The sequence below is a fragment of the Oryza brachyantha genome, chromosome 6, assembly GCF_000231095.2.
Source record: "Oryza brachyantha chromosome 6, ObraRS2, whole genome shotgun sequence".
NCBI classification, from domain to species: domain Eukaryota; kingdom Viridiplantae; phylum Streptophyta; class Magnoliopsida; order Poales; family Poaceae; genus Oryza; species Oryza brachyantha.
The window spans coordinates 17136060-17160357 of record NC_023168.2 but is presented as its reverse complement, the minus strand read 5'-3'; the positions used below and the strand labels follow the sequence as shown (position 1 = coordinate 17160357).

The 24298-nt window shown below is 42.6% G+C and overlaps 2 protein-coding genes across 2 annotated transcripts; both read right to left on the bottom strand.

The window, feature by feature from the left end:
- Positions 1-5383: 5383 nt before the first annotated feature.
- Positions 5384-10992, bottom strand: LOC102720810 (lipoxygenase 2.3, chloroplastic-like). The gene is made up of 7 exons (XM_006657072.3): positions 10395-10992; positions 8392-8669; positions 8078-8315; positions 7658-7981; positions 7499-7584; positions 7310-7420; positions 5384-7114 (listed from the first exon to the last, which is right to left on the bottom strand). The coding sequence occupies exons 1-7, from the start codon at positions 10840-10842 to the stop codon at positions 5789-5791; spliced, it is 2811 nt and encodes a 936-aa protein (XP_006657135.2). The 5' UTR covers positions 10843-10992; the 3' UTR covers positions 5384-5788.
- Positions 10993-12953: 1961 nt separating this feature from the next.
- Positions 12954-20571, bottom strand: LOC102720534 (TBCC domain-containing protein 1-like). Its single transcript, XM_040525275.1, has 9 exons — positions 19989-20571; positions 18279-18419; positions 17200-17604; positions 16909-17013; positions 16456-16596; positions 15715-15918; positions 14953-15039; positions 14312-14423; positions 12954-13540 (listed from the first exon to the last, which is right to left on the bottom strand). The coding sequence occupies exons 1-9, from the start codon at positions 20463-20465 to the stop codon at positions 13497-13499; spliced, it is 1716 nt and encodes a 571-aa protein (XP_040381209.1). The 5' UTR covers positions 20466-20571; the 3' UTR covers positions 12954-13496.
- Positions 20572-24298: the final 3727 nt, after the last annotated feature.

Below are 24298 nucleotides of genomic sequence, written 5' to 3'. Positions count from 1 at the left end.
AATGTGCAACGGTAAATACGCCTACTTTTTCCTCGTTTAACACCGTTAACCTAACTTAACGGAGTAGGGCCAAACAGGAGATTCAATTTTGAAAACCGAGACTAAATCTGTAAAGTGAAAAAAACAGGGCTAAATCTGCAATTGGCCTCTAAAGTAGGACCAGTTATGCAATTGCCATATATATATATAATATTTTTAATTGTTAATAAGTGATTTCTCTTGTGTTTGTTAAAAGCAAAACGATGATGTTTGGTTCCCTGTCCCAAAGCATTGTAGCCCTTCCGCAAAGAACAACACACTAGGTGCTCGACCCAGAATATTTGAGCTCTGCGTGTCTCTATGTTCTCATTTCGGTACGATAAAACATAACCCGTTTGCTAACGAGAAAGAGGTACCAACCAGTGTCCCTCACGCGTGATTGGGTCAGGCCTAGCGAACCTATGATTTTAGTCATGCCCGTCTCCAAGAATTTGGGTATTCTTAGAGGCCCCGGAACAAAATACAAGTTGGGACCCTAATATAGAAAATTAATGTGTCAATACAAACGAGGAATAATTTGAGTTAACTATATTTCTTAAAAATTAAAATATATATTACTTTATACAGCATTGCACGAGTATTTTAAAATATATATGAAACATTAATGCTAAAAGAGTAAGGATAGCACTGAGACCTTACGTAGTTACGTCCTGCTGAAAAACATAATCCGGAAACTGTTTCTTGAAATAAAATCTTCAATTATATCTTCATAAATAATATTATCCAAGACATTATTTTCAATTGCAATTATCGTCAACCCATTGAGTCTTTCTTGTGTCATAGTAGAACGCAAGTAAGATTTCAGCAACTTGAGTTTAGAAAAACTCGTTTCCGCAGATGCAACAGTCACATGAATAATTAATAAGATTTTGTATACAACAGTAGCATTAGGATAAAAGGGAAGCTCTTTCAAAAACTTTAGAATATCAAGAGGACCCATTGAGTCCACAATTAAATCCTGGATAAAAAGTAACTCCCCAAACAATTCCTTTCCATCAATATCTTTATGTTCATCATTCTTAAGTGCATCCTCAAGATTAACACAATCATCCATCAAACTTGTATCATTCAAGGATCTCAACCTATCTGAAGTAAACAAGAAACCAAAAACTTTTTCATACCCTTGATATTGAAGAAAAAATTCCTTCCTGTTCTGTAAACAAAAGAAAACATTCACGTTACTTTTAATTTAATAACTGACCCAATTATCATTCAAAATCCTGTGATTTTGTAAGTAAATTACTAATTCACTATTAATCAAACAAATAATCAATCATCGTAATACCTGCGTGTGCGTTGTGCGTGTGCCGCTGTGCGTTGCTGGTTGCTGGCTGAGTGTCTGGCTTGCGCCTTGCTGGTTGCTGCCTGCGAAGACTAAGGGGATGTTTGTTTCTAGAGGCTAAATTTTAGCCTTCTAGTCATATTGGATGTTTGGACACTTATTATAAATAATAAACGTAGTCTATAAATAAAACATATTCATAATTCTAGACTAATTCACGAGACGAATCTAATGAACCTAATTAATCCATGATTAGCATATGTGATACTACAGTAAACATTTGCTAATTATAGATTAATTAGGCTTAAAAAATTCGTCTCGCGGATTAGCTCTTATTTATGAAGTTAGTTTTTTGATTAGTCCATGTTTAATACTTTAAATTAGTGTTCAAACATTCGATGTGATATGAGGCTAAAAAGTTTAGCCCTATCTAAACAACCAGAAGTGACGAAGCAAGGAAGCGGCCAATTAAGACAGCAAGACGAAGTGACGCGCCATTGCCACTCGCCGACGCGTACGAGGCTCTAGAGTCCAGAGTCCAGACGAAGCGACGAAGACGAAGCGACGAGATGAGCACAGACCCATGAGAACAAATGAAAAATAGGTGGGGTAGGGGGCCCCAAAAAATTGGGGGCCCTGTGCAGCCAGCCACCTCGCCTGCTCTCATCGATGGGCCTGTTATAGTTATGGATAAGCTGTCAAAAAATTTATCGTATACAATTCACAAGAATTATTTTAGCAAATCGGTATTAATTATAAAATTAACAACATGATTCAATATATGCACTAATTAAGTAACCTGTATTTGTATTCATGTAAGTTGTTTTGGAAATATAAATGTGTAGCGATATATATCGGGTATACAGTGCAGGGTATACCCCTACTACCTATGGAGTAGGGAACACATCTCATTTTCACGAACAGAGTCCATTGGGTGATTTTTTTTTACATAAACTGTTTACGTATCAACATTTGGCATACAAATTTTCTATATAGAAATAGTTAAACTAAAAGACCAATCTTTTCTACTTATAAACTTTATGTAAGCAAATGAGATAAACTTTATACTAATATATTTATTATTATCATCAAATAATAAATAGATTAAAATCAAATATAATTTGGGCTTAGAGATCAAAAGATATCATCATCGTCTGGCCACCATTGGCACTGATAACCGGCATTGTGGCTTGTTCCATCTCACCGAGCATCGTAGCACGTGCAGCAGTTGGGAGGCAGTTGATTCGCTCCCGTGACGTTCACATGTTAGACGCTCTCACGACGTTCTCATGTTATTATTTCCGGTTCCTGACCACTCCAATTCTTACTGACCACTCCAATTCTTATCATACTCAGAGTTTGCATGGTTATGTGTATAACCTCTTTGCTCTTTTTATACGCAGCCTCTCTCACTCTAATTCTTATCATACTCAGTTTGCATGGTCATGTGTATAACCTCCTGCTCTTCTTATACGCAGCCTCTCTCTCTTTTTTCATGTAGCATAGACAGGATGAAATTTGATGTTGGCCTCGTTCATAGTGCTCATATATGTCCGTGTGTGCTATTTATGTTTTTTTTTCACGTAGATAGGTAGACATGTACTATATCATGGTCTATAACATAAATTATCCACCAACCGCATTAATATATCATCAATGTAGAGTTCTCCTGCGAAGGGTCAAAATCTCGCCGAGACTCACTATGCCTTATATATATCAACCTCTCGAGATTTTTCTCATGTTAGATGAAAATTTTAGAACGGCTCAAACTTCTTTGAACTTGATTGATCGAACGTACAAATGCATGAAAAAAAAAGCTTGAAATTTGAATTTTCCATCACGACATATTGCTGCACATTGTTGTGCATGCACATATTTCTAGCCATGTATTCCATCCGTTTGATATTATAAGACTTTATGACATTGATTATATTCATACGTATGCTATTAAATCTAGACATATAATATATATATATATATTAATATATGGATAAATCTAGTTGAACACCTAGAAAATCCTATAATATAAAATAGAGAGAGTATATAATTTGTAACACCGGATGTCTTAGCTTTCCTTTTCCTCTCTCAACGGCCCCATAGTTGTCATCCTATCAGGGCCAACATTCATAGCCTTTCGTCCACACAGATGCTGCCGAAATCAACACTACAGCAGGACAATGGGTGGCTCTATGTTTCCATCTTGCCGTGACCAAAAACAACCCATCTGCTAACAATGAAGAGGTAGCAGCTAGTGTACCTGATGCCTCCAATTCCTACCCTAATTGAGTTTCGATGACGGTGTGTCTCCTTTCTTTCTTTCACCCTTTTCTTGCAACTAGCTAGATACCCAGACGTGGCTTCGCGTGCCGCCTATAAAGACGGGTTATCTTGGCTTTTTAAAAGAAAAGGTTAAATAATATATTTGTAAATAATAAATAATTTCTGAATAAAAATTTTGTATACGCGTATGTTTCTAGCGACCTAAAAGCAAATGCTAAAAAATAAAGTACGATAAAAAACCCTAAAATCAACTCTAAATTTAAGTTTAAAAAATTAAATTCTGATTTATAAGTATAGACAGAAGCGAAAAGAAAAGGCCATTGGTTTTTAATCAGATAACTAACTAACCCTTCATATGCTAGTTATGTATGTTTTCAGGATTAGCTTAATTGTCGCGTGGAAACTACAATGATAGCTATTGCATTGAAACTACAGGACAATAACATGGAGCGACCTTATTGAAGCTTCTTCACTTTCTTAGCACTTGAGCATGATGAAAATATTCCATTACATATCTTACTCATACAAATTGCTTCATGATGACATTAGGAGGCAGAATTAACCAAATAAATGATTACTCATACAAATTATGAGCATGGGTTAGCAACGAAGAGCGGCTAGCTACCACATTGAAAGGGTCTCCTATTTAGTGAACATGTATATTCTTAAATAGATAAAAGCTCCAACTTCCTGTGGGTACATTTATTTGCAATTGTCGCCTTCTTGTTAGTAAATTAAATGACAGAAGACATTAGTCCATGCAAGGTAAAACCCATGATTAGCGTATGCTAAAGACAAACTATTTCCCTTGGTCACACCGTACCATTACTTAAACTTGTACAAAAATGAAACTAAAAGAGATCATTAATTACTTCGATGGAACTGGGTGTAAGTGGAATATAATCAAGTATTACATGAACGACATTTTCGTGATGGAAATAAGGAGCAAGATTTCCCTAGGCAATAGTAACTTGTGACTAAAACAATTTACCGCGGTACCACAAGATTAATAAAAATGTGAGGCTAGCAAAAAAAAATGGTAGCATTAACTAAATAAATTTCTAAAGTGAGTCTATGTAATTTCCAGAAAAAAAGGAAATGCTAAATACTTTCACATCTTTGGATAATTTATCTCAATCAATTCTAATTGTGATTCAAATAACAGAAATATGCAACCTTGGTGTTATGTACTAAATAATTAACACTTCCTATTCGTGAGAAGAGCGCCAACTATAGTTAGCCATAAGGTCCGAGGCCCAATGCCTCAGCCCATAGCATGGCGTCACGGCCCATCCCAAGCACGACACGACCTAACTGTTGTTGGGTCTGGGCTACTCCCTCGGCACGCTAGGCTGACCCGGCATGGCCTGGTTTAATTAATAGAAATAAAAAATGTTAAAAGATCTAAAATAGACTTAATTTCGTCATATAAGGGTTAGCCCAAAAAGAAGAAGCATATAAAATAGAGTTATTTTAGCCATCCAAGACACATCCCAAAGACTTTATGGAAGAAAATATAGACTTATTTACTGAATAAGCATGATCGGCCATCGTGCCTTTGGGCTGGTCCAACACGGCCTGAGTGTTAATGGGTCGTGTCTAGGCGCTCGGTGCAGTCTGTGGTCTAGCATGGCACGGGCCAATCAGCACACCGGGTCGTGCCGACCCGATGGAATTAGGCACGAATCCGACCGTGTCTGGATCATGCCGGGCAAAGACGAAATTAGAGCGAGATAGAGGGGTGCCACTGATTTATTTTTCAATGCTATGGGTACTAAATTTGGATTGAAGGAATGAATATACAGTAAAAATTGATAAACTCTAGCTAAATTTTTTTTTTGAACCCCTTCGTACATACAGCTTCGCCCCTGATGCAGGGCCGGGCGGCCCATATGACCATCTATAGCACCAACATAGTAAACTAATGCAAGCCAACATAGAAAAATATCGAGGCATTTAGTAGAATATGACTGCAAGGAGCCCAATTTATTATGTAATCCGTAGCATATAGTGATGTTACTAGCATAATGTTACACGAATCTCGAAGACCGTGGAGAAAAATATCTAACCATTTAGTAGAGTATGTCATGCCACTGAATTATCAAAAACCCTTTAAGCAGCCAAATTTATTCTGCAATCAACGATATATATAATATAGTCGCCCAAATGGATAATTTGTGCTGGAGCTCAAATGGATATGCTGTTGGGGATGCCCCTCCCGGTGACGCCGGCGCCGGAGAAGGGCTTGAGCAGCTCGTACGGCACGACGCCGGCGCCGCAGCGGTTCCTGAGCTCCTCCCTCGCGTTCCTCTCGTCGACGATCCCCTCGATCTCCTTCATCCTCCCGCTGAACCTCTCGAACGCCGCCAGCGCCATGGGCTCCGCCGCCCACGCCGCCTCCGCGCGCGCGCCCATGTACTCCTCGTCCGGCGAGTGCGCCGACAGGATGTCCAGCACCGTCATCACCACGGCCGCCTGGATCTGCGACGGGAACGTCCCCAGCAGCGTCTCCTCCGGCCTGGCCAGGAACGCCTCCATCTCGCGGCCGCCTACTCCCTCCTCCACCGGCATGTTCCGCCGCGCGATCGTCGGCCGGTTCGGGAAGTAGCCGGCGAAGTGGTACTGTCCGAAGTTCACGGCGGCGTGGTGCCCCGACGTGACCCACATGATGGTGGTCAGCACCTGGACGAGGCTCTGGTGCGAGTCCAGCACCGGCCACCACGGCTCGTCCTTCTTGTCGGCGTGGCCCTTGGTCCGCACCTCCGTCCACCACCCCTGCAGCTCCTCGTCGCCGGCGATCTCCTCCGCCGACGAGTAGTAGCACCTAACGTAGTCGGACGCCCACTCCTTGATGGACTCCCAGACGAGCAGCCCGTCGTTGGCGTACGGGTAGTCCTCGATGGCCAGCACCAGCTCGCCGTCGTCCCCCTCCGCCGCCATCCCCCGCCGGATCAGGTCGGCCGGGAGGGCCTCCATGTCGAACCGCCAGAGCGCGTCGTAGACGGCGGAGCTGAGCTCCATGGAGTACCTCCCCGGCGAGAACGAGCTCTCGATGATGCCGCCGGCGCTGACGAGGAACTCCCTCGCCAGCGCGTTGATCTCCATCGTGTACCGGAAGTGCGGCCGGAGCAGCCGGTGCACGGGGTGCATCCTGCTCAGCCGCCGGTTCGCCGCGATGATGTACGGCTCGACGCAGCAGTGCGTCCTCAGCCAGTGGCTGACCAGCTGGTGGTAGCCGGAGTCGTGGGCCAGGACGTGCGCCTTGGCGAGTTTCCACAGCCATGAGCCCGTGGCGTCGCAGCGGTGGGTGAACACCTGCCTCCACTGCGGCCTCGCCGGAGACTTGGGCCGCGTCAGCTCGATGGCGATCGGGTTGAGCGTGCCGTCGCCGGTGAGGAAGAAGAGCGTGCGCGAGCCGTACAGCGTGGTGCCGTCCAGCTCGCGCACCTTGTTCACGTACGGCAGGAACAGGTCGTGGTAGTCCAGCATGAACAGCTTCTTGCTTTCGAGTGCCTGATCAATCGAGTATAGTTATATTTGATTCCTACGAAGGAATTATTAAAAGTAATATGTACATATTTATAGTTATATTTGATTATTTTTTAACTGAGAGTTCAAAAGACTTTCAATTCCCTAGGGATTTTGCTGTGAGATTTGCTGCATTTTGATGCTGTAATAATGAGGTGGTTCAGTGCTCGATCTGCTCACCTCCTGTGCAGTCATGGCTCCGTTGATCCGCTCCTCGATGAGCTCCTTGATGATCAGGGAATCCGGCGAGCCATAGATTTCCTCATCCAGCTTGCTGGTGATGGGCAACTCCTGCATCAATCATACTGCATTGATCAAAAAGGCAAGCATGCGTGCAGGTGCAGCTAATCTGAATCAAAACGGACGAACAGTGACTAGCTGGATGCTCAGTGGGTTGAGCCCTGCAAGCGTTTGCCTCGCGAACTCCTCGTCTCTGAACCATGCAAACTTGTCCCCTGCAGTTTCAGAATTCGTTCAAGAATCATCTGAGAAAACTATGTTTAATCTGCAGGAGCTGCGTCGTCGTACTGTCGATCATCTCCGGCGTCTCGAAGCGGAGGACGAAGTCGGAGACCTCGCCGGCGGCCTTGATGAGGCGAGGGACGAGGGTGAGCAGCCTGTCGAGGCCGTTCTTGCCCCCCGGCAGCTTGATGCCGTCGTCGAAGAGCGCGTCGATGGCGGCGAAGTGGGGGAAGCCCATGGCGGCGTCGACGAGCGCCGTCTCGATCGACGGCACCACCGCGTGCATCGCCGACCGCAGCGTCATGGCGCTGAACGTCGCGCTCTTCACCTCCGAGAACACCTCGTCCCGCGGCACGTACACGCTGCTGCTCCTCTTCTCCGACGACGGGTCTGCACGGTAGCCGGTAGGTGATCGACATGGGTTGGATGCGCGAAGCTCGCCGTCGCCATTCAGGTGTTCGTCCACGGATTTGCTCTAGTGTATACCTTTCTTGCTGCGGGGGCGGCCGGTGCGGCAGCGGCGAGGGTAGGGGTGGTCCTTGCCGCCGAGCACGGGGCGCTTCGTGGCCGGGTCGGCGTCGGGGTTGCCAAGGTCGTTGTACACGTCGTAGTCGTAGACGCGCTCGAAGCTCCTGCGCTCGCCGTGCCCGTCGCCGCGGACGGCGGCGAGCTCGTCGTTGCGCAGCCTCGCCACGCCCTGCGGCGTCCGCGACGGCAGGTAGGACTGCACGGTGCACACGCACACCATTAAAAGCTTTGCTTCGGGCAGCGCAGCGCAGCAAAAGAGGTGATTTTTTGACCTTGAGCGGGAAGAAGGCGCGCTTGCGGCTGTCGTCGAACTTGGAATGGACCCAGGAGTTGCACTCGAAGACGGCGGCGGAGGAGGAGGAAGAGCCGCCGTCGGTGAGGACGATGTCCCGGAGGAACATCTCGCGGTGGTGCTCGTTCTCGACGAGGACGGCGCCGACGGGGCCGAACGAGGCCGGCACGGCGAACGTGGCCTCGTACGTGGCTCCGGCGCCGTCGCGGCGCGTGACGTGGGCGTACCCCGAGATGGTCGACTTCTCCTCCCCTGTTTCTGCGAGGGTCGGTGCGTAATTACGGGCCCACATGTCAGTCAGACCGTGTGGATGACGACAAACATATGTGCAGTGTCATAATATTGTTGATCAAAACTCAAAAGATTTATGGGAGGATGAAGTGATGTACTTTCTCAATTTCTTTTATTTGATACTATTTATTTTTTCGTTTTATTTAAATAATTTAAATAATTATTTCTTTTTATTTTTTCATTTGACATCGTTGATTTTTAAATCTATGTTTGGTTGTTCGTTTTATTCAAAATTTTTGGGTCCAAAGAATATCTCTTCAACGGTATGGACGCTTTCAAATATGTAAAACTATAAGTCATGCTTAAAGTTAAAAGTGTCAAATAAAAACAATGAAAGCACTTATTATACTTATTTCAATCACCAAAACAAAATTACTAAAAACTCTGTCAAAAGTTTTTTAAACCTTCAACTACTACCTAATGTTTGTATGTTGCAACATGTTATTGAAATAGAAAAAATAAGTCATATTGGGAAAATATTTTAATTGATTGAAACAAGATCGTGTGTGTTATATATACAATGTTTAAAAAATACACAAAAATCTTTCATCTGAAAAAACAAAAACAAAAATACAGTAATTAGATAAATGAGTTGCAGATGTATATACAAGTACAAAGAGTAGTCAAAGCATTCAGGTATGTCGTACTAATGTAATGACGTACTTAAAAGTGATGATTGTGATGAGAGACCACCACTACTGATATTTATATGCTGTCATCGTTTGCTTTCTATAGGAAAAAAGCAAAACGATATATTTACAAACAAAAAATAGTTTGTAAATAAAACTTTGATATATATATATATATATATGAAAATTAGATATTACTATTATAGGTAGGTAGTTACTCCCCTCTATTATTGGGTTTGGATTTTTGTTTGTAATATTCTTTGATCCAATATCGTTAGTGTGCTTCCGGATAGATAGCAAATCGTGTTTTAGTTCGTTGTTGTTTCTCCGGATTTGAAAAACAGAAAAAATTCGTTGTTGGCTGCTTCTTTGGATTGCAACAGAAAAAAAACGTAGCTCAAGCAATAACTTACAATCTCTGTTTTCTGCTTTTATATATAGACTCTGGTATCGTAAACAAGCATACTTTCTTCTATCACAACCAGAACAATCTCAAAAATTATTTCTGCTCCATGCAATTAGTTATTTCTGCTCTATGCAATTAGTAGAAACAAGCATTTTCTGTGAAGTGTGTGTATATATATATATGTATGTATATATATGTATATGTATATATATATATAGGTATATGTATATATATACATATACCTATATATATATATATATATGCCAGGTATACATATACATATATATGTGTGTATTGTTAGCGACCAAAAAGTAAATAATGATAAATAACTACGATAAAAAAAACTTTAAAATTAATTTTAAATTTAATGTTGAAGGTTTTAATTTTAGTTTATAAGCAGAATTAGAAGTGAAAAGATTAAATCGATAGTTTAAATCCTGGATCGGACGAGTATCTACATAGTACGTACACTCATATTAGCTTTCAGTAGTATTTTAGTTAGTTGGGTGATTTGCCGCTAGCCTTTATCTCCTTTTAAGTTTTAAGTATTTAGTAGAGTGTGTATTTGTATGTGGTTATGTGGATATTATTTTGCGTGTGCATTGGTCTAATGGTGTGTGATACAACAATTAAAAAGAAAACAAGGCACATGCTCACTTGGCTCCAGCTCCGAGCTGACGAGCTCAAGGAACAAGCTCCTTTGGGTGAAGTCAGCAATGTCGTCACGCACGCCGTCCACCCCAACGTGAGACAGCAAGCCGCGGGCGCCGGCGGGCGCCTTCGCCGTCACCGTGGCCTTCATCGTGATCACCGCCGCGTGATCCTGCTCCACGGCGGTGACCGCGGCGAGAGCGGACGTCGCCTCGCCGCCACGGCCACCGTCGACGGCGCTACACCTTATCCTCGAGAGCTCAGTAGCCCGGCGGCGGGCGCCGGTGATCCATCGTCTGGCGCAGGTCCCGCTCCGGCGACGACTGTGGACAACGTTAACGGCGGCGGCCGGCGCCCGGCTCGCCGAGACGGTGGCGGTGAAGCGACAAGCAGAGCCATGGTTCGCAGAGAGAAGTGCTGCTGACGACGGCGGTGGTCGCGCCGGCGCTGCCATCTTGCTGTGTGCCCAAGTGATCAATGGCAATATTTAATCTTCGCAAGGAACACGGTATATATTTACTTGCTAGTTAGCTACGGAGTAGTACTGGAGTGCACAAGGCATAGTTGCATACTCTATAGAGAAGAGGCTGTCCTACTTAATTTATAGCTATATAGCCCTGCACTGTGTGGGTGTGGTTGGGCGGGTGTATATATATAATACACATATACATACATACATACATACATACATATACACACACGAAAATATGGTAATATGGTGCATGCAGCACACCTATTAAGGATATATAAAGGGCCATCTACGATTATATATGTTAGGCCTCCTTTGGAATGGAGTATTTTCATTCAAAGGATTTAAATCCTAAGGAAAATTTTCTTACTAGATTTATTTGGAACATGGGATTGAGCTAGCTAAATTCCTTTGGATTGCAATCGTATACTTTGCCCATGAGCTCCACCTTCATTTTAATTTTCCTTTGAGAATTTCAATGCTTCTTCCCCTTTATCTTTATTCTCTATCTCTAAAAGCAACACAAATTCATGTGTCACTTTTCTGAGTTATCAAACACATTATCTTGTAAATTTCTGTGCTTTACATTCGTGTGAGATTTGCTTATACATGTCATCTCAATCCTATATATTTTTTTCTATTCCTGTGTTTTTAAAATCATGCATTCCAAAAGAGCCCTTAATATTTTTTTTATAGGTTCAAGATCAACTCATTCAGCTTCCTCACTCCCAAGGGAAATTTTCCCTTAACAGGACCTTTCATTTGATTTGAACTAGAATAATACTACAATAGAGAAACTTAGAAATGTTCTTCAAAGGAATACTTGGTTCAATCCTCCATTCCAAAACACCCCCAAAGGTTAATAAAAATGATTTTCCTTTGAAATCCATCTATCCCAAACATGCCCTCAACGTTGTGTCGTGAGCAACACTCCTATCCCAAGTAGGACCTTTGTGTCTCTCATCAGCAACACTATAATCGAGGGAAAATCATAGGAACTATATAGATGGATAGGAATTGAGCGGAGAGAATGGGGTGAGAAAAAGTTGAAAACAAAAAATGGTACTAGTATCTAAGGAAAATAGTAATCAGAAGGAAATGTCTTGTTCTCACCTGCTACCTGCAGGAGTTCAGGTAATAACCATATGACGACTAAATGTAGATACATATTTGATCAAATTCCGCTATGGATCAAAAACCACCATTTCAGGAGAAAAAACATTAAAATTTGAGGGCACCTGTCACATAGAAATTTATACGAATTTCATAGAAATTAATTTGTTTCCTAACAAATCCTGTAGAATTACTTTTTCCAAACCGAGGCAGCGAGGAGGCCTCGACCAAGGTGTCCATCTTTTAGCTTTCTCAACGATTAAGTGAAAATATATACCTGCAAACGAAAAAGACAAAGCTGAAAAGTAAACCAGGACCAAAAAAAAATTAAAATTAACTCCAATTCAAAATTTAATTTATAAACATAAGCATAAACGAAAAACGAAAAGATAAGGTGAAGTAGCTACGTCGGTTGATTTGATGCTCCAATACTCCTGCACGCTACACAGTAACAGTCATTCTCAGATGGGGCAATGGCGTCGGAGCTAGCTGCAGAGGACGTGCAAATTGGTCCTCGAAGCATGCATCTGTCGAAGCTGCTGCGAAAAGGATGGGATGCAGTCGCCGAACTGTGTACTGCTTTCGGCATGACAGTTCCAGCACACCACTTGAACACTTGTCGGCTGGCAAATATCCGGACAAGCGCGACAGGCACAGAACAGGCTCTGTTGCGCAACACCAACTGCATGCGATCTGGACAAATCCATGACAAATCACAAGTGTTTCAAGTGATCCAAACAATTTAATTTATGGTGGCCCCCAAAATGAGTGTTCAAGTGATGTTGTCCAACAGCACCTGATGTCTGTACCTTACCATCTAACAGGGCCCTAGAAAAATAGGAATAATTAACTTTTTATCACTGCGAACATATTTGACTAGGCCCACATGTCATAAATACATGAGAGCTCACATGTCATGCATGTCATAGACAACGAGTGGCAAATATATTATGTACCATTTTCAAGAGTGGCAAAAAGTTAAATGCCCAAGAAAAATGGGTGTTTTCTACCAGGTTTGCCTTCGGTTTATCATCATGTGATGCTTTTGAAGTTACATTTACAGGCTTAACCCCTTGTCAGAAACAAAGTAACACTGCAGCTAAGGCAAACATCTATGGGCGCACATATGTTGCACTAGCCGGATCTTAGGGTACAAAAATACAGGATATGGCCTCGTCATATCAGCAAAAAAGAATGTTTATTTTCAAAAGAAAAGGAATAATCCCTATTCATCCTCGTAGATTCTATCGAGGAGATAAATAAAGCCACAACAAAAACCCCAGAGATGCAGTCCATCGACCAACCACATACCAAATAATCAAAATTAATTGGCAAAAAATAGGCAGTGCGCTTTTTTCTTTACATTCTTCCCTAAATAATAGTAGTAGCTTGAAGACCAGGTGGATCAGGCTCAGTTGGAGAGTCAGCTCGGACAATGTGGTTGGATAGACGGAGTTGGGTGAGGGTACACGATCTTGAAGGTGCAAATAAGCACGTGCGAATGAAGATTGAAGAAAGCCAGATGCTCACTCCCCTTGCAAACAGTATAGCTGGCGGATATTTCCTGAAGCTGTAAATGGAATACACAACTGTTATTAGGTATTCAAATAGTTTATTACAAAATCAAACAAACCACCCTTTGCGTGAACAAGACTGAGTCAACAGTGAAATAGGATACATAAATTCTCATGGAAATCATCTGTCAAGTTTACCAATTAAGCGACCAGTACAACTCACTCAAACTATTTTTATGCATGCAATGAAGATCATTAAATAATTGTATCCAACATTTTAATCATCAAGCCTCTAACCATGGTAAGAATCAAGCACTGCACTATTAGTCCTGTCCAAATTTAGACATAAATACAAACAGGGTCCAGAATTCCAATACAGAGTACCATTTTTGGGCATTAACACTTGGCAGCGGAAGTGATGGTCACGTTTGTTGTTTAACAGGTGGTCAAGAACTTAAGATCAATTGAATAGTAGCTGTGATGTAAATGAGAAGAGTACATTCTAAACAATTCCAGCACCATAATTGGTCCACTTGTGGCACATGGCACATTTGTCTAGCTTGCTAACATATTGGCCCAGCTTAAGATCATCATATCACTCATGTGCTCAAACACCACCAATTAGAGTGATAAAGTCAAGATTACATGAGCATCAAGTACTTGATAAACATGATTCTATGGATTAAGAAAAAAAAAGGCAAACCATGTAAATATAATGTGCTGTGTCAAAGTTAATAAGACAAATAAGTTTGAAAAAAATAGGCATATGACTATTTATATATTAACCTATATTCTCTCATAAAATTGTATCAATAGGTGAGTATTACCATATAGCCAGTCCTTGAATTGGGCATGAAGAGCAGATGCCAATTCTTTTTTCCGGTTATCATCAAGCTTCAATTCTCGGATATTCTTTTGTATATCTTCCAGCGAGACATGCTGAAATTGTACAGAAAGGAATCAACTTCAGAAATAAATATGATAGTCAGGACCATACTGATATTTTATCAGAGAGGATGAGAGTTCAGACAGTTGCAGAGAGAATGAGAGATGGACAGATGGCCAGTAACAGGGCTCATATATCCACCTCACATTTTCTGCTCGTCAAGCTAATTAGATAAGCACCGATCAAGTACGTGAGCTGGTTAGGATGAAGTGAATGGTTTGGATTAGTTTCAACTACAACCTGCAGTAAATTATTCTTACATTTCATAATTTGGATCAATCCTAATCCAACTATAATCACAGAAGATCCACCACAACTTTATTCTATGAATATAGCTAAATAAAATAGGCAAATCATGCATGGATATGTTTATGATTTTATTGAATTCACCTATCGTCCACAGTTGCGTCCAAGATAACCACCCTAAGTATTACCAAGCATTTCACCAAATAAGCACTTTCTGACTAAACTACTGTTAGAAATAAATGAAACTTATGTTGCTTGATTGCAGTGCATGCATACCTTTTTCCTTTGGGATGCCCAATAAATTTCAGGCAGTGTAAATGGATTATAATTTGTAGGCCCTTGTGCCTCAAACCAACTCGGAATCTGTATGGAAAATTAGGCACCAATCACATTTTTGTTAGAGAGAAAATAGTGACAATGTGACATGGATTCAAAGTTTTGAACTGCATCAAATGCTGAGCAATAGGGAAAAATTTCTCGATTTCCTATAAGCTACAACCGAAAAATGTAGAAAAATAGCTTCACCCATTCTTACTGAAGATGATTTGGATAAGTCAAAGAAGGCCCAAAAATAAACATGACAAGTTTAATACAGATACATCCAGGTATTCAGGCAAACATGTCCAATTCAACTTATTCTAATAGTCAAACGTGAAATGAATACTACTGGTCAACCACAGCTAGGCTAAAAACTAGGTAAACAGGTACAGCATGAGAACATAAAAGATTATTTGAAGGGTTTAGTGACTCCAAGTCTCCAACTTTTTTTTCTCTCCCAAGCTTTTGATCTTTATACAAGCTAGGCCTCTGAGTCTCCAACCATGTACAGCTAGTAGCCCCTACAGGCTGATTAATCATCCAATTGCCTTGCTACGTCTACATGTCAACATTGGATACATGACATGTACAAAAGGTTGTCATAGGCCAACAAATGAAAAGACTGACATTTGCTCAGTACAAGAAGCTGAGATTTTCATAAAATCCATGTGTTTTTAAAGTTGGCAAATCAATTTGAGAAGTAACATATAGTTCACATACCAAAAAGTTGGTGAATAGATCAGGATCTAGACAAGTAGCAGATTCAGCTTGGACATCAGAAACCCCTGCAGGATGAGATAATGAATCATGTGGATCAACAACTCCCAGCACAAAAGGTTGGTCCCACTTGTTGATGTTAGGATCCACACCAACTTGCGCCAAATGTTCTCCCAATTGTGGATAATAAGTATTGAATGGAGCAACCTGATAAAGCAAGAAATAAAAATTCTGTGGATGATGAAATACAAAGTAGATTCACATTGAATCAGTGAAGTGTAACTTCCATATTTTTAAAGAAAACGGGTTTTCTATGTGAGCGAACCAAAATCAATAAATCAAATTATAAACTCAAAGGTTTGCCTCAACCCTTGCCATTTTTTAGGGATAACTAAATTTGTGTTTCTTCACTAGCAATGGTTCCTTGCCAACTAGCAAGTCTTGCCAAATAACCATAATGGCATAGGTTAAACATGCACTGGTTTATTGTCAAACGATATAGTTGTCTGAAATTGATGGCATGGTTTCTTATTTGTTAACAAGGAGTTTAGAGGATATGCAAACATTCAACATAGGTTTCTGTTAAGAAACTTCCATGTCCTGTATGTCTCCATGTTCCTTACTTTCCTTTTTAACTGCCCATAAAACCACTTATCATCTTATAACAAGAATATGTGTATATATGACAGTATACACTACTTGTTCATAAAATAGAAATAGTTGATTACAAAGGGATATACTCACTTGTAATTTATGGTTGTCACCCACAATAAGTGGTCGGTGATTTACTCCCAGGTAGAATATACATTCACGACAATTGGCGACACAAATTCGCTTTGATGCTGCAATGATTTGCACTCGTTCACAATGCTCCACTTTTACCACCTGATGGCACGAAAATTGTTAGGATTACAACCAGAACAGAGAAAAGTGATGGATATCCTTTTCTAGAATGTGCAGGCCACTTAGTTGTATCTATATCCATAATGTGTCATTGCGATGCTGATATATGGACCCAGAGCCCACCCACACAGCAATAGACATCAGTGGCATAAACTGGCTTGCCCCGTGATAGAGCACAATTCTAATGAAGAAGTGTGTCGGTTGTTAGACGATAAACATTTTTCTATGGATGTTATATTGATTCCTTTGCTCAACATCCATAGACAGTTATAAAAAGATACATGACATACATACCTTACCAACAGCACCAAGAACGATAGTAGTGTCAGAACATCCATAGACAGTGGCATATTTTACAGGCGCTAATATGTAGATAACAGAATCATGGCAGTTCAAAACCTACAAAAAAAAAATTAGGGGTGGTATCAATAGTAGGCTGACAAAGTCTCAACTTTCACATTTCAGTGTAAAACAGATAGCTTCTGGTTTTTGAAAAACAACAACACATGGAGATATCAGTAAGTAAGGTCATATTCTGCCTCTTTTAGTGTTCATTGTTAACTAACAAAATTAATACATGCATACCTTTATTGAGTGCCCTTTTATATCTGATGCTTGTTTCACAACGGAAGTTTTGGAGAAACCCTCTAGAAAAGTTGTATTTCTGTAGTGTCCTTGATTGTTTGGTACAGCAGTTCCAGTTGGTGAACTGCTCTGAATTCTTGTATTTGTCACAGCCTCAGCCATTGTCACATCAGGATCAGATGCATTCTGTTGGCTGTTTTCCTTTGCTGTCAATTTTTCTGCTATATTGTCCAATGAAGCAGCTATATTCTGCAGAATCCAATCAAGGACCTGAGCAGCAGGAACAGGTGCAGCAGGCATGTCTGGATCAGAATTTGCAAAAAATGTAGCCACTTGGCTTAAACATGTTCCTTCAGAAAACTGCAATAAAAATCCAAGATGCTCAAAAGTCTCTGCCGTCAATACCTGCAACAAAACAATGCACACATAAGGATTCAGGGGATCTTGAGAGTAACAATACCACAAAGTCAAATCTAATTTTCAAATGGAATAGTCAATCCTACATGACAGAAAGTACCAAAATTTTCCTGGGAGTTCGAAAGTAGTACACAAACATGGACCTATACATCAGGATCTTTGTTCTATGAATGTATTTGTAGAAAAGATGAACAAACTCTCTTCAATATAAGAACCTATTAATCCAATAGAAATGCATTTCATTGCAGAAATTAGCCTAGAATCTACTTTTAACTGATCATATTCCCATATTAATATCTTATCTCAAGTGATGGACCTTTTCCATTCCTTTATTTGCTTGATAAAGCTTTGAGTTGTACTCCCTCTAATTACATCATGTGATTCCAAATACAAGTCGAAATAGTTTTATCAACTCTTTCATAAATATAAGTCATTTAGAGCTTCTAGCCCTTGTCAAATAAATGTTACTAGTCTCACAAATAAATTTCTCATATTTATCAATGTGGCAACAAGGTCAAATAGTTATTTTCTTAACTCTTGTGCGCAAGCCAAAACAGACTTATATGTGGAATAAAGGGTACAAATTTAATTGCTATTCACACAAACAACTACATCAGATCAGGAGAACTAACATTTATGGAACAAACAATAGATATACTAACCATAGACTCATCACCCTCTCCATCAACAGAATCTGCCAAAAGGCTTAGAATGTTGACCATATGCTTTTGCAAATAAGATAATTGATGAGTTTCTTCATCTGCTTGTGAAGGCATAAACCGGCGACTGTTACTGCGTACAAGCTGCATATTAACATAAACAACGAAAGTTAAGATCTAAAAGGCCCTTGACAAGTAACAAATATAGAAATTGTTGGTCTCTGTTCTAGCAAGAGTAAAGTAAGTTATTGAAAAGCGTTATAGTGGCAATCATGAGAAGGAGGACACTTGAACAGTCAATAGCCCGATGCTTGCATAACTCACAGTAATGAAAAAGAGTAACAGTAAGATTCTGTGCTAGTGTACTGGACCATGCACATGTAATGGAAATGGCAGGGGTAAGAGCTGTTAGGCCTAGATGAGGCATCTCTAGACCTATGTGACATGATAGAAGGATATAATTATACATGTAAACATTATTTCAAAGGAGAATATGAACAGAAGGTGAAATGGATTTTCTAAAAGCAGGGATGAGGATGAATATAGAGTACATACTAAGATATATTAGAAAAGGAAACAGGTGCGCCAAGGGTCAAGCTTCTCACATCTAAAATTATACCTTGTAACAGTGACAACTACAAATAAATTGTGGCACTAGGTGCACATTTTGTGCTGAAGTATTTTTCACAGCTAGTACAACACTTAACCAACACATGCATGATGCGCGAGGCATCAACATTTTGTTTGTTTCAGTATCTAGAGTGTAGGGCAGTCCATATGAATAGTTGTCGTCATCATATATTTGAAGTTATAATTTGGGAAAAAATATTTTTAGGAACAATCTAACTACTGCAAGATTCTGAATCACCCACAGGGAAAGGCTTACAAAATTACCAATCATCTCCAGCAAGCTATCTAGCTCCAGGCAACCTGATCATTAAATGAATCATTTCGAATGCCCCACTCCCTGTGACCCGCAGCAGTGACACGCTGGTTTCCAGTACAGTACTAGTCCATCCGGTCAAAAATATTTGTCATTTAGGATAAGATTTAGTCAAACTTCTAAAATTCCAATAACCATTTTTTTGTTAGAATAAATTTATATAATCAAATAAATTTATGATATTACCTTTCGGAGAAAATCTATGTATATCATTTGTTTTGCATTTCAACTAAGCATTTAACAAATGATTCATCATTAGAATTTTAAAGGTTTGACCAAATACTGTCCTAAACGACAAATATTTTTACTGGAGAGAGTACGATAAATATTACTAGTTTAACATAATGAACAAAGGAAAGTCTTCCAACAGATATGGATAATAAAATTAACACTAAAAGTGAAGTGCCAATAGCATTGGAGGGTTGAAGCTTTTATTAGTTCATACGATGAATTTCATACGGAAGCCAATACAGTATCTTTTAGGAATCAAAGAACATTTCAGACTAAAGATTTTTGGCCCATCTTTTAAATAAGCAATCATTTCAACTATGGATATATCACATCTAGATTATGATCCCATAATTGTATTCCTCAGTTTGCAGAAACATCTACCATCCCTCCACGGAAATCCACTAAACTACAATGAAATGAGTCAGTCGATGGCTCCCAAATCCACCAAAGTTGGTCATAATCAGCTGCCACAAACCATTATGCACAAACGAGAGCCCGTAGGGATGGAGGGAGAGAGCAGGGATTGATCGATACCTAACCTTGATCGGGGAGAGCGCGGAGAGGTAGCCATCGAAGGCGGAGGTGGATGGCCACACGTCGGCGACCGCGGGCGAGTCCTTGTGCGCGCGCGGGACGAGGCGCTTGTAGGACTGGATGTAGAGGAAGAGCAGCACGTCGCGGAGGTCGGCGTCCCCGGTGCCGTCCTCCCCGAGCGCGGGGTCCTCCGCGGGGAGCACCGCGGCGAGCGTCCCGAGCACCAGCGCCGCCTGGTCGAGGGGGATCTGCAGCGCCTCCGCGAGCGCCGGGGCGCCCGCGCGCGCGCACGCGAGGCGCTCCTTCATCTGGGCCAGGGTCTGCGTCAGCGCCGCCTCCGGGAAGACCAGCTTGGGGATCGGCAGGAGCCCGTGCTCGAACGCCTCCCGCCGCGGCCGCAGCAGCACCGGCGTGGCCGCCTTCGTCTCCGTCTCCGCCGCCGGCGGCGGCGGCGGCGCGGCGCCCAGGGCCTCGTCGGCCATTGCCGCGCGCGACAGGAGAGAGACGAGTAGAGATCTGAGAGGGAAAGGCGGAGACGGTGAAAGGGACGGCGAGTCTCGTGTTTTCTCTCGCCTTTTTTTTCTTGGCCTTTTTTTTTCTTTTATTTTTACTACTTTTTGACAGGTAAATTTGGAAGGGTGTTCCACTGACACGTGGGGCCCACGGTCATGCTCAGCAAAATGCTCCACCTGGCTGTGCGTGACCGAAAAGGTGACGCTTCGGCCAACCCACGGCCACAGATGAATTCAGCCCACTTATTTTGAGCAAGGAGATAAGGCCCATTAGGGAATCCAGCCCACCTACTCCCCATCATTAAATTCGACCCACAAATAAATTTGGCCTGCTAGATTTAAATCGAAAATTTCGGCCCACTTATGATTTCGCCCTAATTTTTTCCCACTAACATATTTAGCCCATCAAACGAGACGGATGAGTTCAGCCTACTTAGTACTTATAAACAAATTAGGCCCACGAAAGAATTCATCGCATCTCACCAAATTAATGAATTCGGACCACCGACAGCAATGAAAGAATTAGGCCTGCTAATTTAACGTGCGTATATTTAACCCCATAATAAAATCGGCCTTTGTAACTCCGATCAGCCATTTCAGCCCAGTGCTAAATTTGGTCCATGGACGAATTCGGACCAAGCAGTATCTTCCGGACACCAACGGCCACGAATGAATTCAGCGCACTTATTTTACGTCAGAAAGATAAGGCTCGCAGGGGAATACAGCCCGTATCGTACCAGTCAACAAATTTGACCCACATACAAATTTGGCCTGCTTAATTTACATCAACTAATTTGGCCCACTAATGAATTCGGACCAAACAAATTCCCAATAACATTTCAGCCCATCAAACGAGACATTAATTCAGCCCACTAATTCTTATCGTAGAATTTGGCCCATGAAAGAATTCGGCGCATCTCAACCCAATCCACGAATTAGGCCCACCAACGTCCATGAAAGAATTCGGCCTGCTTTATTGACGTCGGAAAATTCAGCCCACAGATTAATTCAATCCACTAAACTCACATCTCTCACCCAGGCGAACGAACGAGTTCGGCCCACATATTTTCGCTCCCGACAGATGAATTCGTCCTACTTACCGTGTGCGATTCAGCCCAGTAATAAATTTGCTCTATGAAACTCCAATCAACAAAATTACGGCCCACTAAAATCCAGTAGGTGAATTCGGCCGACGTCGTAATTTGGACTCAGGTCTAATTTTGATTTGGCCCGCCAATTGCACTCAGACGTTAGATTCAGCCCACTGAATTCTCGACGACAAATTCAGACCAGACCTAAATTCAGCCCATCATATAATGTGGGCCAATTTCACTCGCAGACATGAATTCGGTGGGCCATAGAATTTGGCCCACCGAGTGCCCATTAACGAGTTGAGACCACACTTGAAATTGGCCCAGTTAAATTTCATGAGTGGGCCTCCGATTAATTTGGCCCATCCACAAAGCGCTCACCTTATCACGAGATTGCCATCGACGATGCCGGGGCCGGGCTGCTGTTGCCGCCGCCGTCCTTCCGCCTGGACGACGATGTCCCCGCAGCCGGCGATCCTTCATGCTCTCCTTTCTCGTCTCCGCAGCGCGTCTCCGCAACGGCTTTTCCGGCGACGGCGAGCCGGCACCGGCCACTGGGCTAGAACTTTTCGGCTGCACCGACGTCAGCGTCGTCCATGCCGTCCTTCCTGGTGTTCTCGCCGAAGGGATCGGGATTGGTGCCGGCGATGGGACGAGCAGAGCAGAAGTTCAGATGCGGTTGGTCGTTGCGTTTTCTTTCTTTCTTTCTTTGGTTATCATCAAATGGCGCTTGCTGGATGATGTTTTATTTTTGTTGTCTAACCTTTTTTTTTTCTTTCACATCTTCCTTTGTGAAGTCTAACAGCTTGAACCTGGAAGATGTGGAAGTAAAGCAACTAAAATTAGGCTAAACAGCACAGGTTTTCACTACATAATTATATGCAATAACCAGGATTCAGGACTTCAGGTTGCAGGTTCATAACTGTAAGTTCTCACATGATAACCATGGGCAGAAGCAGAAGCAGAACAGAACAGAGACATACTAATTTAATTAGTTTTCTGCCACAGAAAACTAGAGCTGAAAGAAACAGGCAGCAGCTAATGAATCAACCCTCACACTACAGAACCGAAACTCTTAGACTGTAGCCTGTAAAAAGCAACCATAATCTACCATGTGTTAAGTTATTGATATCTGCTGTGCATCGAAAATTTTGAAACGGTTGGTCTGATTATGTTCTACAGAAAAAGAGAAGAGAACAAAACATTTCTGGTCTTGATAATCCACGAACGTCAATTAACCTAATTCCATCCAGAGCTAGATCCTACGAAACTGCGACAGACAGACATGAAATTACTTACACTGCCGCATTGCCCTTCGCAGGGGGAGCACGGTGTTGAATCCTTCCAAGTCACGTCCGGCGGCGGCGGCGGCGGCCGCAGTACGGCAGCGAGGGGCTGTGCGAGGAGAGCTGCCGCTTGGGTGCCACCATCCCCCCCTCACCTCGATGGCGCGGAGCAAGAAAGCAGCGGCGCTGTACCCTGTGGAGGAGGTGGGTGAGCTCCAGTCGGGGAGCGACGGCGAGTGCGGTGGCGCCGGCGACGGTGGCGATATAAGTCCGGCCACAATTTTTCCCCTCATCACTCATCAGGATCATTATCAATTCAGCGCATAAAACTCTTGTGGCCGAAGAATCTATTTGGCCCACCTCATTCCAGTCAAAGAATTCAGCCCAAAATAAAATCAGCCTTTTCAATTTGGTCCTCATATAAATTCGGCCCATAGTTTTCCAGCTCAAAATGTAGCCCACGAAAGTACACAACGGAATTCGGCCTACTATATAAATTCGGCCCATAGAGAACAAAATTTAGCCCATCAAAGTCCACGACAGAATTTGGCCTACTTAATTACGAACGACGAATTGACCCAACCAATAGTTTTGGCCCATTTAACCTCCAGAATTTGGCCCTAATTGGCTCCGACAATTACAGGCCGAAGTAAGTTTCGGCCCACCAATTTCCCATCAATGAATTCAATTCAATCAATTTATTTATCCTCTAAAAATTACAGCCTAGATTGAATGTGACCCACCGAAGCCCCACAAACCATTTCGGCCTACTTATGAATTCGGCGTTCTAAATTACCACTAACAAATTCAGCCCAAACGATAACTAGGCCAACCAAATTCCCATCAACTTATTCGGCCCTCGCATGAATTTGGCTCTTATTTGGCGTCAATGAATTCGGTCCAAGAACAAACTTAGCCCACTTATTTTCCATCGACGATTTCGGCCCGATGGAGAATTAGGCGCACGTATCTAATCAATTTGGCCCAGCTTCGTATCATCTCGCCCTCGTCCCTGCAGCACTGGCCTCCGCTCTCAGCGTGCCACGATCGGCCGGCGAGCCACGGCCACCACGTTGCTCCGAGCGGCGGCCCGACACGGTCGGCGATGGCGTCCAGCTTCAGCAACCCCGCGTCGTCCTCCCTGATGCACTCGAAGAACGCTCACATTTATGCCGAGCTGCTGTTGCCGCCGCCGTCCTACCGCCTCGACGCCGACGTTCCCGCAGCCGGCGATCCCTTCATGCTCTCCTTCCTCGTCCCCACAGCGCGTCTCCGCAACTCGAAGGCGGCGAGCCACCACCGGCACTCCGACCACGATCGGCACCGGCCACCGGGCCAGAACTTTTCCGCCGCACCCACGTCAGTGTCGTCCATGGCATTTATTCTTCCTGGTGTTCTCGCCGAAGGCAGTGGCGAAGGGATCGGC